Source organism: Pipistrellus hanaki (genome assembly GCF_964339955.1).
Source record: "Pipistrellus hanaki genome assembly, chromosome: 1".
Lineage (NCBI taxonomy): Eukaryota > Metazoa > Chordata > Mammalia > Chiroptera > Vespertilionidae > Pipistrellus > Pipistrellus hanaki.
The window spans coordinates 174,096,680-174,112,608 of NC_140503.1; the positions used below are offsets into that span (position 1 = coordinate 174,096,680).

A 15,929-nucleotide genomic window follows, 5' to 3' on the forward strand; every position below is an offset into this window, starting at 1 on the left:
TTTTTGATAATGATGAGTGGAAAAAAAGATTTCATTTAGTATTAGATTCAATTTATTGCATCACTGGTTAATTACTTTTTTATGCTCTTAATTGTAATTTATAAGCATTTTTCTAGAAATTGCCTGTTCATTGTCTTTACCCACATATTTGTTCATTTAGTTGTTTTCATTGTTATAGATCTAAAAGTCTTTATAAATTAATGTACAGGTCACAGATACATTTGTCACATTTTGGCTAGAAAACTAAAATTTATAGATCTAAATCAATTATTCATTTTATATTTTCTGTTTTGTGTGGCCTATATAAAACTATTTTTATCCTCTATCCTTAAATGTTGATTTATGTTTTATTCTCACTCATATTTCTTTCTGCGTGCTCTCAATAATTCCCATGGTTTAGAAAATATCACTAATGAGTGGAAAATCAACACTGTCTCCTTCCCAGAACTTGTGACTGTATATTAAACATCCAATGTGGCAGCTCAATATCTGATAGATCTCCCAGCCACCTTTGTGGGGCTCATTAGGATTTGACTCACAAAGCTGCAGGAATAGATTCACTGTGAAAACATTCCAGTTTCTTTTCCAAATTCTGAGCATCGGTGAAAACTGAAAGGAAGCAACTCTTGGGAAAATAAATAGGAAAATGTATTTCACAATGAATTATCTTGCAGTGTGCCAGTGCCATCAAAATGAGGGTTGCCCCAGCCAGCCTGTGCACATAATGGCAATACAGGCATTATGACCAATCCCTAGTTAGAGTCAGGTCAATGGCAGTTACCTGGGTTGCAGGCTGCTCCCTGGCCCTGGGCTCTGGTCAGGCCTTGTGTAGGATCCAACCAATCAACGTGTTTCTCTCATGTGGATAGTTCTCTCTGTCTTTCTCTCTCTTTTCCACTCTCTCTAAAAATCAGTGGAAAAAATTCCTTCAGTGAGGATTAAAAACACTATGCTGGAGGACTCACGTGGAAGATTTTCAACATCAGAACTGTTTATTTGCCTGCCCTGAAAACTTTTTTTTTTTTTTTTTTTGATTTATCAGCATTTAAAGTATTGTGATAATGAGAAAGCATATTCACCCAGGCATTTTGTTTTGTATTTGAAGCTGTTGGGTTTGGAAAATGGCAAATTAATATAAACTTGTCTAATCCCAGAACAAATGAAATATTTTATTTATAAGAACAAGTAATTGTGTATGTATATGGCTGTGTTGGTATGTGTATAAGTAGCCATATTATAAGTATTTTTATTAAAATTCTTAAATAGTGTGTCACAATATTGTTATTTGAAATTGTTAAAAAAATACTTATGGAATATTTACTGTGTACTGTGCATGTCTCCGACTTTTAACTAAATGACTAATATTAAAAATATTACCGATTATATAGCATTGGTAATCTGAAATCTCACAACCACACTTCAAATATTTGAAATTTTATATACCTATAATAGTCTCCTGTTTGATACATTTTCTCATACATTGGCCTGCTCTGTATCCTGTCCCTATCCCTACTACCTCCAGTATCAAGTTCAAATTTCTTATGGCATATAAGTTCCTCATAATGTTCTCACACTATAGGTGTGTGTGTGTGTGTGTGTGTGTGTGTGTGTGTGGGTGGGTGGGTATTTATCCTGGTGGGAACAAAAATGAAACTCACACAACAAAACCCCAAACTATTCAGTGATGATTGATATAGAAGTTCCTGCTATAAAGTACATTCAGGAAAGCATGGAGATTTGGACAGTTAAGTACACGTAGTGTGCGAAGTATTGGGAGAAGTGTCATGAGGGATGGTCTGGGAGACTTGGACCGTTAATGGCTCCTATGGAAATGGCGATGGAGGCATTATGATCGATCCAGGCAGTTCCCTAGGACTGTGGTGGGCAATTAGACGAACAACCTGATTATAAACGTAAGTCCGTGAAGGTAAAGACAAAGTGGGGTTGTACTCTGTGTGCTTTTTGTGTGTGTGTGTGTGTGTGTGTGTGTGTGTGTGTGTGTTCTTTTTGCTTTGTGTCTTATATTTCACTAAATTTATTTGTGAAATTGGCTTGTTACGTTATGCCTCTGGTTTTCGTACTTTTTTGAATATGGGTTCATACAGCTTTTAGATTTTCCACTTTTAGAACCATGTCTGTTTTCCTGCAGAAGCCTTGCTTTGCGGTTGCTGATTATACAGTGCTATAGCACTTTTTCCTGCTTGAGTGCTTCATAAGAGTAAACTCTAGCAGATGCATTTTCTTCTCAAGGTCAGCAAAACTATACATGGTGGGCGCTGCTTTGGGTGCTAAAACTTTTGTTGTTGGTGTTGGGTATGGTAGTGGAGACAGGTCTCATTTTTCAGATACATAAACACTATCATGCATGTCATGTCTTACTGGCTTTCTTGAATCCATCTCAGCTAGATCACTTAATTATCTGGGTGACATTTTTAAGACTGCGGAGAAATGGTTTACAGAGAATAAAATGGTTCATTTAGTGCCAGGGAAGTAATGTGGTAAGTGAATCATTTCTAACAAATAAAACTACTGACTTAACAGTATTAAATCAGCAGCAAGTATTTTAGTACATGAAGGCAGACTTTTGTATAATAATATTTGATGTTTATCTCTTAAGATAAAAGAAACAGAACTCATGTGCCTGCCCTTTTGTTAAGACTTTCAGGCTTTTAATATTTGGAAACAGTGAAACAATACTGTAGTAACTAATGTAACAATATAACCAAAGTGCTAATGCAAAGTGCACAGGCATTCTGTCATGCCATTATGCTCCTGTCTACCACCCCGTCCCCTGGTTAATACTTCCTGGGTTTGCTTTTGTTTGTACACATGGAGCAAGCCCTTCCCTGACAGAAAAGGAGAAAATCGTATACATCTTTGGATAACAGAGAAAGGAAAATTGGTGGAAGCTATTAAGAAAAGTTTGGCATCATAGATGTATGAAGTTTTATTAATAAAACTGTGTCATTTAAAATCCTGTTTATCAAAAATCTAAGATTCACCCCTATTTCTATATTCTTCCTTCATACAGAAGTATTCTTTCTACATTCACAATACTTCAAATCCAAACACCTTCCAGTGAACAGTACTGTTGTCCAGCATCTTATTTATTTGTGTATATTAATACAAATGATCATTATTATCGGCATTATTCTTTTATATAAAAGTATCCACATATACATACGTTTCTTTGCTTAACATTGTTTTGTATATCTCATCTGTTAGAACCGTAATTAATTTGTCTTTCTCAAAATTGATCCATTAGATGTTCATCTACTAATAGAAAGAGACTACTGGGTGTAAGATTTGGTACTCTAAATAATAATGTTCTTCTTTCACATTTCCCTTAAAGACACCACATTTTGCTTATTTCTCCTACATGAATTCTGGAATCTTGAGAAATTGAGCCATGTAGAAAATTATAGAACATTATTTTATGTTATTATTTTTCTACTAAGCTCTTGAATTTGAACGAGCTCTGCGTAGCATACTTTTTGGAACTATATTCTGTTTCTATTTACACTTCATCCCATCTTTCTACACCAGATACAGACAGCTCAGATTGTAAATAATAAAGATTGGTCACCAATTTCTTTCTCTATAGTTCATTATAAATATTCCATCACATAAATTAAGTAATGTATATTGTTTAATTATTATTATTTTTTAAAATTACAGGTGTCATGCAATATTATATTAGTTTCAAGGGTACAACATAGTGATTAGACATTTATATAATTAGACATAAATATATTACTAGAGGCCCAGTGCAAGAAAATTCGTGCACGAAAGGCGTTCTCTCAGCCCAGCCTGCACCCTCTCAGAATCTGGGACCCTTTGGATACGGTCCCTAGGCTGGCCTGAGATCAGGGTCAATTGGGGCTTTTGTTACCTCTGGCTTCAGGCAGCTAGCACCTCCTCCCCCATGCTACTGCTTGCCATCTTTGCAGAGCTTCTCTCCTTACCCCCCTGTCAACAGTCGCCTCCCTCTGTGATAATCCTGGGGTGTGATGGCTTGGCTGGCCTGGGCCTCCTTCTGTGTGGTGATCACTGGCCAGCCACACCCCTGCCAGAACGTCTCTGGCCAGTGGCCTGGGCCTTCCTCTCTCTCTCTCTCTCTCTCTCTCTCTCTCTCTCTCTCTCTCTCTCTCTTCTTTAGAAAGAGTAATGTTTACTGAGTGATACAGAGCGGAGTACCATGAAGGGTTTACCAGGATAGAAATCCACTGCACCATGCCCCTACCACCCCCAACACCCAGAGACTACAGAACTTAGAAGTTACAAACAACGGCCATAATTGCTGAATATCTGTTTGTAGCAAACAAATCATAGCATATTTATATTGTATCACATCAAGTGATTTTGGAAATCTATTTATATATTGCTTATATAAAATCTTTTTAATTTTTTGGTAAAAAAATATATATATTTTTTTAAAAAGTATAAAAAACTTGTGCAGTTGAAAGCCCTGCCAGGACAGCCAGTCTGTAAACATTAAGAGAGTATGTGGTTTGGAAGGGTGCCCATGCCTCATGCCCATAGCGACTCCAACAGGGGCCGGTGAGGGTGTGCCCTGGCTGCCACTCTGGGCAGGACTAAGCTGGAGCATGGTGGGTGGGTACAGCAGAGCCTGGCATTGTGCCTTATCCAGCCTTGCATCAGGATCAGGGTCAGGGTCAGGGTTAGGGCTGGGGGCAGGTAGATTGCAGTTTCACTCTGAGTTCCATACTCAGCCGAATTTTGGTTGCAACTCTTGGCTGCTCGGAGGTCCTTCGGATGCCCCGGTGGAGAAGTCGGAGAAGTGGTTGGGAGCCTCTGTCCTGCCTCCTGCAATCCTGGCTCCAGGCAGAACAGCCCATCCTCAAGACTACTTTGGTCTCAGTGCTTGGTCCTGGTTTTTTTTCCCCCTGGTGTGGCTGATCTGAGTTTCACAAAAAAGCCCGTCGATGCTGGCTGTGCTGAGCCTCACTGAAGAGTTTTCATGCAGCAAGGAGGAGCCCTCTTCCTCCTCTGTCTCCTCATCTCTTCCTCCTCCTCCCAGCCATGGTCACTTCTCCAGCTGCTCCAGCAGTGGGTTGCCTTTTTAGTCGGGGGTCTTAAAGGCTCTCGGTCCTGACGATGCAGGTGGGACGATTCTGGCTGAGCATCAGGATGAGCTGCCGCCGCTCCTGCTTCAGCTCCTCCATCTGGGTTCTCAGCTCCGCATTCATGAGCTCCAGCCACTCAGACTCCTGCTACAGAAACTCCGTCTGCTCCTTCTTGTTCCGGCATGGGGCTGTCACCACTTTGTTCTTTTCCAGAGCCTTTTTCCTCTTCACTACTTGTAAAATGCCAATCACATAAAATTTTCATGACGATTCAATGTTATATCAAATATTATCCAGGAATTTAAGTCTTAATATTTAGTGCCCACCCACTCCTTCTCAGCTCTTTATAATGTGATTTTAACTCTCTATTCATTAAAAAAACAAAACAAAACTATAATTACCATTCAACATATGCAAAGCCTTTTTAAAATTGATTTTTAGGTAGAGAGCAGAAAGAAGAAGGACATTGAAACATCAATTTTGCTGTTTCAGTTATTTATGCATTCAGTGGTTCTCCAGAGCCTGAAGGTTGGGAGGAGGGACCCAGATGCCAGATCAATTGCAGCATGGCTCTGGTTCCCTGGAGCCTGCAGCGGGGGTGGGGGGCAAGGACCAAGATTCCCCAATGGCAGCATGGCTCCAGTTCCCCCAAGCCTGTGGACCAGGGGAGGGACCAAGAGGCCAGTCCAATCACAACATGGCTCTGGTTCCCTGGAGCCTGGAGATAGGTCAGGGGTTGGGACCCAGAGGCCAGCAGGCAGGGGGGAGGGACCATGATTCCCAGATTGCAGGATGGCTCTGGTTCCCCACAGCCTGTGAGCAGGGGGAGGGACCAAGAGGCCAGTCCCATCCTAGTATGGCTCTGGTTCCCACAGATCCCTTCCACCACTGCATTGTGGTGGCCAGGACCCAGGGCTGACTCCCACCATACCAGCTGGGACCCTAGCCTGCTGTTTGGTCAGCCATCTGGTCATTTAGGTTGTGATGGCCTCTGGCTTTTTATATATCAGGATGATCATCCTAATAAGTCTAGTATCCATCTAATATCATTAATAATTATTGCAATATTACTTAGGATATTTTCTATGATCTATTTTATATCATAATGACTATTTTTTATAATAGCTCTTAGTACTTATCCTTCCTACTGGAATTGGTGATACCAAGAAAGGATAGAGACTAGGAAGCAAGTTTTATGTAGAGTTTTCAGTGAGTAATTCAAGGTTCTAGGTAATCAGGTTATTAATTATTTCTGAAAAAGTCTCTGCCTTTTTTTATGTCTCTTCTTTCAATAATAATATGAGCATAGGTTTCATATTACAATAAAAATTATCAATTATCTTATAAATTATATCCTCACTAAGTAACTTCATCTTTATAAATATTGGTCTGTATGTATTGATTACTAATTGGCTCTAAATCTGTATGCCACCATTAAGTCAAGAATACAATATTTCAATTCACTTGTCTATTGCCAACTTTTATCATGTCTAAAACTGGACCTGGGAAAATACAAGGTGTGCATTTAAGTTAAAATATATACTGCTGACCAATTTCCTATAGAAGAAGCAATAATCATAATAAAAATTATAGCCTTAACATGTTCTTAGATTAAAAGAAAATAAGGGCAGGCATCTGGCCTATGTTCTTGAGCAAATCAGACTTATAACATATTTTAGTTGATTTAAATCTAATATAATTTATATCATTGCCCTCTTCCTTAATAATTCAAAACTTTAAATCTTTTTGAAGAAGTAAAATATTTAAACCCTTCAAATCTATTTTATGTTACAGGATTTCATTAAATCAGTGAGGACAAAATTTTTTATGTAAAAGCTGTATAATAAAATGCTTTAGGACATTTTAAAAATGTATTTTTGGATCCATGAAATTCAAATATTTTTTATTCTGCTCTAGAGTATTAGTCTTATAAAAACAAAATATTGAAACTATTGAAACCAAAGTTCCAAAAACAATACTTGACCTATCTATCTAGAATTTATTCTAATGTGTTGCATCCAGTGCTATGACACTATGACAATCCATTTTTACTTTAGTCTATTCTTCTTCTCTCCTCTCCTCTCCTCTCCTCTCCTCTCCTCTCCTCTCCTCTCCTCTCCTCTCCTCTCCTCTCCTCTCCTCTCCTCTCCTCTCCTCTCCTCTCCTCTCCTCTCCTCTCCTCTCCTCTCCTCTCCTCTCCTCTCCTCTCCTCTCCTCTCCTCTCCTCTCCTCTCCTCCCCTCCCCTCTCCTCTCCTCTCCTCTCCTCCCCTCCTCTTCCCTTCCCCTCCCCTCCCCTTTCCTCTCAATAATGTTAAGAATAACATACTGATAACATTTTTTTTTTAACTTACTAAAGAGTCACAACCAATAGTTTGGAAAATTCCACCTTTTAAAAATAAATATATTTGAATTACATGGACATATTGCATATTTAGAAAGTTATAACATCGTGATATGAGCAATTCTACTTATTAGGGAAAAAAAGTCTAAAGCTTGGCTAAAACATGATAAGAGTTATACAAATCAAGTTCAGTATCTTAGATAATTTAAGATCCTGGATGATGCATTAGACCTACTACATAATCATAATTCAGCTGTCAGACAGTTTTTCAAGCTCTATATATTCAACATTATAAATAATCTTCTATTCATGCTACTAAAATCCCTTTTGTAACCTATTTCCTTTAACCTTTATAGTATTTTTCCCTCACCATTCTTCTAGCCTATGCTATCTCACTCCAACAAGCACAGAACTTTTCAGATAATGTGTATTTTGTTGTTTTAAAAGATAACTGAGGAAATTAAAAATAACTGAAACTAATCTAAAGGCTAACATAGTTAATAACTCTTTCATTAGCATACAGTGCTCAACGATTACAACTATAAATGCCAAGTATATTTCATAAGTAGTTTTATAATTTAGCCATATTAAAAAAATTGAAAAGACATGGATTTTCCTGAATGTGTTTAGAGCTTCTAAGTTCTAATTATTCATCATCATTGTGGGTTCTGTCAGTATTCACTTATGTGGTTCATAGACATATATATTTTCTTAGAATTATAGATTTAGTTTTACATTGACATTCCCACCATTAAAGAGATCATAAAGCAGTACTGAAAATGATGTCTTACATGAATATTATTGGATTGGTCAGACCATGATAGCTTATGTACATTAATCACAGATGCTCAATGATTATTTGTTCAATATAACTGGATTATCATAAGCTTTGTACTTCTTCTAATACCCAAGATGGAAAACTCAATTAAAACTATTGAAGTCTCTCTTGAATTCATTTGCATTATATCTTTTTGAAAATAGATTTTTACTATGAGTAATAAGGTAGCTATTTTAAAATATTTTTCAACAAGTAATATTAGCATATATTCCAGAACAGCAAATGGTTATATAAATAATAACAATTACATTATTAAATAAAAATAATGTGCCTTTATATGCATATTTTATAATTTAAAAAAAGGAAATGCCAGAGTTAAACACTTATCCCTTCTTCATTTGCCATGCTATTACATATTATATATAAATTTTGTTTACATATAATCCTAAATATCTTTTTACTGGTGATTATATTTTTTGACTTATGAGTTATTTTATCATTAGTATCTCCACGTATAAATTGCCTTTTTGCAGTAAATTTACAGAGAATTGATTGCAATAGTCTAGTTATGTCACCTTATCATCATTCTTAATGAATACTTTAAAAAGTAATGTTTTAAAAACAAAATAATTGTGGAATATTTCTTTGAAAATGCTCTTAATTTATTATTTATCAAGTTTCTTTGCTTAAAAGTGGCTCACACAGTCAAGAATTAAATTTTCAATAGACTTTAAAATAACATAGAATTTATTTTAGAAGAAAATTATAATATTCTGGTAATTGTGAACCAACATTTTTATCATGGCAGTATATAATGAAGATTTTTATTTCCTTATCCATTTAATAAAGATAGGATTCTTTAGTAACCTACTTATTCTTAGGGGTAGTATAAGTAGGAGATATTGAAGCGATTTTTCTACTATGATCAATATGCCCATAATATTAAAAGTCAATAATACATATTATTCAGATAAAGTGCCTCACTCTCATAGAGACAGTAAGATGCCACTTTCACATGCCAGTATTTTAAAATACATTTAACATGAGATCAGCGTCCTCCATGTTTTTTAAATCCTCACCCCAGGATGTGTTCACTAATTTTAAAAAGAGAGAGGAAGCCAAATAGCTGGTTTGGCTCAGAGGAGAGAGCGCTGGCCGTGGACCAGAGGGTTGCAGGTTAGATTCCTGTCAAGGGCAAGTGCCTTGGTTGCAGGTTCCTCCCTGGGCCCGGGCCTGGGCCAGGCTCCTGCAGGAGGCAAGCAATCAAAGTATTCCTCTCACATTGATGCTTCTCTCTGCCTTTCCCTTTCTCTTCCACTGTCCCTAAAAATCAATGGAAAAATATCCTCCTGTGAGGAGAGAGAGAGAGAGAGAGAGAGAGAGAGAGAGAGAGATCAGTTCCCTCCCCTGTTCATCTTGACCAGTGATTGAACCCACAAATCTTGACCAGTGATTGAACCCACAAATCTTGACCAGTGATTGAACCCACAACTTAGGTATGTTCCCTTACAGGGAATTAATGGGAACCAAGCCCACAATCTTTTTGGTGTTTGGGATGTCACTCCAACCAACTGATCCACCTGTCCATGGCAAGCCTTCCAGTTTTAAATGAAGATGTTTAGGCTTTTTACTGAAGAATAACTTGTACAAAGTGCACAAGTCATACATAGGTCACATACCTTGGTACATGCTCACAGAATGAATGCATCTACCTGCCCACTCCCTAGGTATAAAAGCAGAAAATTACCACCCCTTAAACTTCTGTCTTGCTTTCTTCTCAGCACCCTGCAAGGGGAACCAATATTTCCATTTCTGACACTGGGTAACCATTTACTGTGCCCTTAAAATCTAATCCGTCTTCCAGTGAAAATTTCTAAATATTAAAATTTGTTTTACATTTGTGCTGACAGTTAAATGTTACTTTTCATTTAATAGATCCTAAGTGGTGCCCTTCCCGAATTGGACTGCAGCTAGAACATGGTAAGAACCAACTTTCACTTATGTATTCATTTAATGTGTAATCCCTTTTCTGTCATCAACAGCTAATAATTATCACTTATTAAATGGCAAGCATTGTAGTAAATTCCGTAAATATATCAAATATGATCCTTCCAACATGCCAGTGCTCAACTTCTATGAATGAGAAATTTTAGTCTCAGAGAGATAATTTTTGCCATTCACTGTCAGTAGAGTATTAGAGGAAAGATATAAAGAAATACCTTTCTTTCTCTAATGTTTTTATTGATCTAACTAGATGCCCAGTGCACAAATTTGTGCACATTGAAAGAAAATTAATTAGAAAAAATATTTTAATATTGCTAGTCACCCTTTCTCTATAATAGAAGTGTCAACCAACTTCATGATTCACAATGACAGATGGAAACAGACACATGCAATTGCCTCCAGTGAGAGCGTTATATAGACACTGAGTGGCCAGATTATTATAATCTCTAAATACATAATAATCTGGCCACTCAGTGTATATCCTATATAATAAAAGGCTAATATTCAACTTGTCCCCTTGACCAGGAGTTTGACCAGCAGGCAGGCCGGCCAACTGCCCATGTCCCCTCCCCCTTGCCAGGCTGGCCTGATCCCACTCATGCACAAATTCATGCACTGGGCCTCTAATCTATCTATCCATCTATCTATCTACCTACCTATATCTATCTATCTATCTATCTATCTATCTATCTATCTATCTATCTATCTATCTATGTATCATCTATCATCTATATAACTATACACTGAGTGGCCAGATTATTATGTATTTAGAGATTATAATAATCTGGCCACTCAGTGTATAGATAAACTTGCTTAATTAGACCTGTTTTCTAACTTAGCTAAACTTTTTCCAGCCCAGTGAAGCACTCCAACTTCTCTTTCAAGTAATTGTTAGCCACACAGCACTAAATATCAACATGAAGCAGATTATTATTGTAGATCATATAGGGATAACAAAGGGTAAAATATTTAATTGCAGCCATGTTTGACTATATTCTGCACAGTGAGAAAACCTGAAGTCATTTTCAAGGTCCACCATTTCTTCTTTTCAGTTGGGTCAAGTTTCTCAGTTTTCTAAATTTCTGATTTTCTGACTAATGAAAAGAAAATAGGATTCTACCAAGTATCTTATCTGCCGACTCCAGGACTTCTGTGAGGATCAAATGAGATGAGGCACAGAAAAACACTTCACACACATTTGGTTAAAGTGTAAAATGTTTGCACCTGGCTATAAAACAAGTTGTGTTCCTTGGCTGAAGAAACCCCAGAGAGGCTAGACTCTAGGGAGAGAAAGCCAGGCATTGCTATGTGATGTCATTACCTGGGCACCCACAGAGACTGTTTCTAGGCTGGGCTGGGCTGTGGGCCTCATTTTTTGCCATGGGGTTTCAGTAACATCAGTTTCAATTTGGTGGTGTGCTGCTCTGTGATGGTGGTGGGCCTGTGCCCCACCTGGAGAAAGCTGAGTGTTGATTTGTTTGCACCAGTTCTGCATGTGGTTTTTTTGTAAGTGGCCAGTGTGCATTACAACAGCTCTTGCATTTAGCGTCTGGCCCTAGTGGTCAGTACATATCAAAGCAACCAGTTGGACAGTTGGAGGGACACTTAGCATATTAGCCTTTTATATATACTTCTGCCTTCTATTATGTTCTCAGCAATACAGATTATCTCCTTATCTGTTTTTTTTCTTCCAGTTTTTGCTATATTAAAGCATGATAAGTGAGGTAAACAGGAGCAGACCAATTAAATCACAGGGAGAATTATTATATCCATCATTAAGCTTTAAGTTTCAATTTCTATTCTCTAGTTTAAAAACTTATAAAATATAAGTTAAAAATGAGTCCTGCTAAGAATCACTGTTACTGACATTGGATCAACAAGACCCTGGAATTTTTTGTTAAGTAAGGTTGTGGATAGACTGTAAATTTTAGAGGAATACTTAGTCAAAGTCCATAATAACAAGGGGCATCTATTAAGAAATTCTAATCTCTAAATTTTTTAATACAGTGGTGGACTGCACTTCTTTTCTGGTGCTTTTTAAGTATTTGTACTATCATTTTTCACATGTGGGCACATAATGACTTCCTTGCATCTCTCTCAGACGTTGCAGTTGCTCTCCTTGCTATGGTAGATATTCTTCCTTTGCCTGAGACTTCTATCTTGAAAACAAAGAAATCCATGTTAGAATCACATGTTCTTGATGGTCTCAAATTCTTCCAAGTTCAAATGTTCAAGATAAATTCTCTTCTGGCTAGAGTTTAAAAGAGACAAGTCATTTTCTTATTTATTTTTGTCTTTGCAGGGCCTAGTATGTGCCAGGCACCTAAATGCCTTTCAGCACATGGATTGTGAAATAACACAAAATGAAATAGGAGTAGTATTTTTTGAAATTGACTCATATAAAGAATACTCTGAGAATGTCACAGACATCAATGTCAAATGTAATTTCAATTTGAAGGACACTATAAGGGACTGGGGAATATGTATTAGTTCAAACTTCCTGGTAAATGTGATTTTTTTTCCTTTCCCTGCACATTTATTTACCCTAGTTGATGTACCAGTATGTGATCTGAATAAAATACAGCCAAGTGTCCTTAGATATGAATGTGATGAAGTATTAAAAAAGAGAAAAAAGTCAATTAACTTAGTAAGATAAACATACTATGGTTCAAAGAGTTTATTTGGGATAACTCAGAATTTTAAACCTGACTCTCTGCTTACCTATCTATAGGATCTTTTCTGTAAAGTGGAACTGATAAGAACCTCACTTATTTTTTTTTTGTGTGTGGCAAAGTTTTGTTTATAAAACACTGTTGTTACAATTTGCACATGGCAGATGCTTTAACAATCATAGTTATAACTATGAACACAGTTATAATATTAAGGAAAAAAGACTTAACAGCAAAATTATTCAAGACCCAAATATTTACATATATTAACTGTCAGAATATATTTGCCAAAATGATTATACTACAAACAATGATACCATGTAAATTTGGTCTTTTACAGTTTCCCCACACAAAACTCTTCACGAAATAAAATTTCACATAAATAAAATTTCAAGCATTGATTTTTATGGGATAAACAACAAACATTTATTGAGTTCACTGGCTCTGTTGAGCTTGGATAGATGGAGTTGGCCTTACTTGGCTAAGCTCAGTCATGCAGCTGTAATCAGTTGATGAATTGCTGGGGACTGATTGTTCTAAGATATTCACAATTGCAACCACTGCTATCGTTCTATGCGGTCTCTCATGCTTCAGAAGAGTATTATGAAGTTGTTGTCATGGTAGAAACAGGGGTATAAACAAATAAGCACAAGCACTGAAGGAATTCCAGAGGCCCAAATTTGGAACTGGCATCTGATTCCTTGCCTTGCATTCTGTGTCCTAAAGCAAGTCACCAGCTTAGCCCATATTTAAGGGGTGAGGAAATAGACACCAATTCTTACAGACAGTCCTTGGGTTACATCGCCATCTCTCATTTATAAAAAAAAGTTCCATCATTTTGACATATGTACCGTATTTTCCGGCGTGTAAGATGACCCCCTAATTTTACAGTTAAAACATAGGTTTAGGCCTATATTCGCTGTATGAGACTACCCCCCACTTCCAAGTCAACACCAGTTCTTTTTTTAATAGACCGCCTCTCTGACTCTGGCCAATCTGAGCAGGTTTTTTACTAGAACACAGTGTATATGTTTTAACTGTAAAATTAGGGGGTCGTCTTATATACCTTATATGCTGGAAAATAGGGTATATATGTGCTTTATGTTTTTTATTATTTATTTATCACAAGTAAAGGTCAGGAATTGTTATCTTTCTTTTAAATGTTTTTACTGTTTCATTTCATTACTGCTGTGTATATGCTCCATGTAAGTGATGTAGTTGCTTATGTAGGTGGGTTCTGACTTATGGTGAAAATTGCGTTATGTAGCACCATAGGAATGGATCTCCGACATAACCCGAGGACCTACTGAATTAGGAGGAACTAAGAGTCATATTGAAAGTTGATGGATATAGAAACTGTGAAGAATTGCGGCCATGGTTGCAATAAACCTGTCATACAAACTGGCAACTCAAATGTGTGCTCCCTTCTCACTTGATTAATGTCCTGGAAGTAGAGGGTTGAATTTCTGATTCCTGGAATCATTGGCTTTTGACACTAGAAAGGTGAAGCATCAGTAAAGTTGGCCTATGACTTCCTATTACTGCTCCAACCATCCACACCCTTTATACAAGAGCCTTGACAAACCCTTACGCTGGACTCCTATTGAGAGGAAATGCCAAGACTTAAGGTTCTTAATTGGCTGAAGTGACATAGGCAATAATGGTACGGGCTCACATTAGACATGTCCCCTTGACCCTATATATTCCTCTCTCTTTGGAAAAGGACATAGGCACCGAAACCAGTTTGGCTCAGTGGATAGAGTGTCAGCCTGTGGACTGAAGGGTCCCAGTTTTGATTTTGGTCAAGGGCATGTACCTTGGTTGCAGGCACATCCCCAATGGGGGGGTGTGCAAGAGGCAGCTGTTCAGTGGTTCTCTCTCATCAATATTTCTAACTCTCTGTCCCTCTCTCTTCCTCTCTGTAAAAAAAATAAATAAATAAAAATAATAATAATAATAAAATATAAAAAAAGAAGAAAAGGACATAGACCTGGAATACCAAAGACAGGGGTCCCTGATAACTGAGTTTAAGAGTGGTACAATCTATCCTATCTCATAAAGAGGTAATATGCAAATTGATCTTCATCTCAACACACAAGATGGCTGCCCTATGTGGTTAAAGATGGCCACCACAAGATGGTCAGCAGGGGAGGGCAGTTGTGGGCGATAAGGCAAGCGGGAGAGGGCAGTTAGGTGTGACCAGGCTGGCAGGGGAGCAATTAAGCATTGATCAGGCTGGCACAGGAGTGGTTAGGGGGTGATCAGGCTGGCAGGCAGGTGAGCAGTTGGGAGCCAGCAGTCCTGGATTGTGAGAAGGGTCCCAGATTAGAGAGCATTCAGGCTAGGCTAAAGACACCACTCACCTCTGTGCATGAATTTTGTGCACTGGGCCTCTAGTACATAAAAGCCTACACAACCATTATGACTTGACAATCAAATGACCGGCTTATAGCTATGATGTGCACTGACCACCAGGGGGCAGATTTTCAATGTAGGAGCTGCCCCATGGTGGTTAGTGCACTTCACAGCCAACCTTCCTTGGCTGGCCAACATTCTGCAGTCCCTCTCCCCACTCGGCTGGCCCATGCGGCCCTGATCAGGACTGTGCGAGATGACCTCAATTAGCCCTGATTGCTGGCCAGGCCGAGGGACCACACCTGTGCAGGAATCGTGCACCAGGCCTCTAGTTAATGACATGTCTGGATCCTATCAGGTTGTTTTATTCACATATCATATTGATAGAACCATATTTTAAACCATAATGGCAGCACTCTGTTCCTTGAAGTTAGCAAATAATAGATAAAAGAATAGAAACTGATCACTTCCCCAAGGATGTACATAAGGCCATGTTGGAAAGATATTTTCAGTACACTTTCAAGGAATAAAATGCCATCAGATTTTTTTTTGTTATTAACAAATCATGTTGTTATATGTGATTGTCACACCGACATTGCTGACCATTTGGATATCAAAGTCTTTACCTTGAAACATGCTTCCTATTGATGTGCAACAAATTACCACAAATTTAGCAGCTTAAAATAACACTAAA

At 37.7% G+C, this 15,929-nt stretch overlaps 1 protein-coding gene and 1 long non-coding RNA gene across 3 annotated transcripts in view; one reads left to right on the forward strand and one right to left on the reverse strand.

The window, feature by feature from the left end:
• Positions 1 to 15,929, reverse strand: part of LOC311625855 — a 956,586-nt gene that overhangs the window by 184,450 nt on the left and 756,207 nt on the right. The gene's annotated exons all lie outside the window — the stretch shown is intronic.
• The window catches only part of TECRL (trans-2,3-enoyl-CoA reductase like), a 72,827-nt gene that overhangs the window by 32,262 nt on the left and 24,636 nt on the right, over positions 1 to 15,929 (forward strand). For both annotated transcript variants that reach the window (XR_014795570.1, XM_084890482.1), the window contains exon 3: positions 10,143 to 10,187. Coding sequence is in view for 1 of the 2 variants with exons in the window: in XM_084890482.1 (XP_084746608.1) it covers positions 10,143 to 10,187 (45 nt within the window). In the remaining variant the exon portion in view is untranslated. The remainder of the gene's footprint in view (positions 1 to 10,142; positions 10,188 to 15,929) is intronic.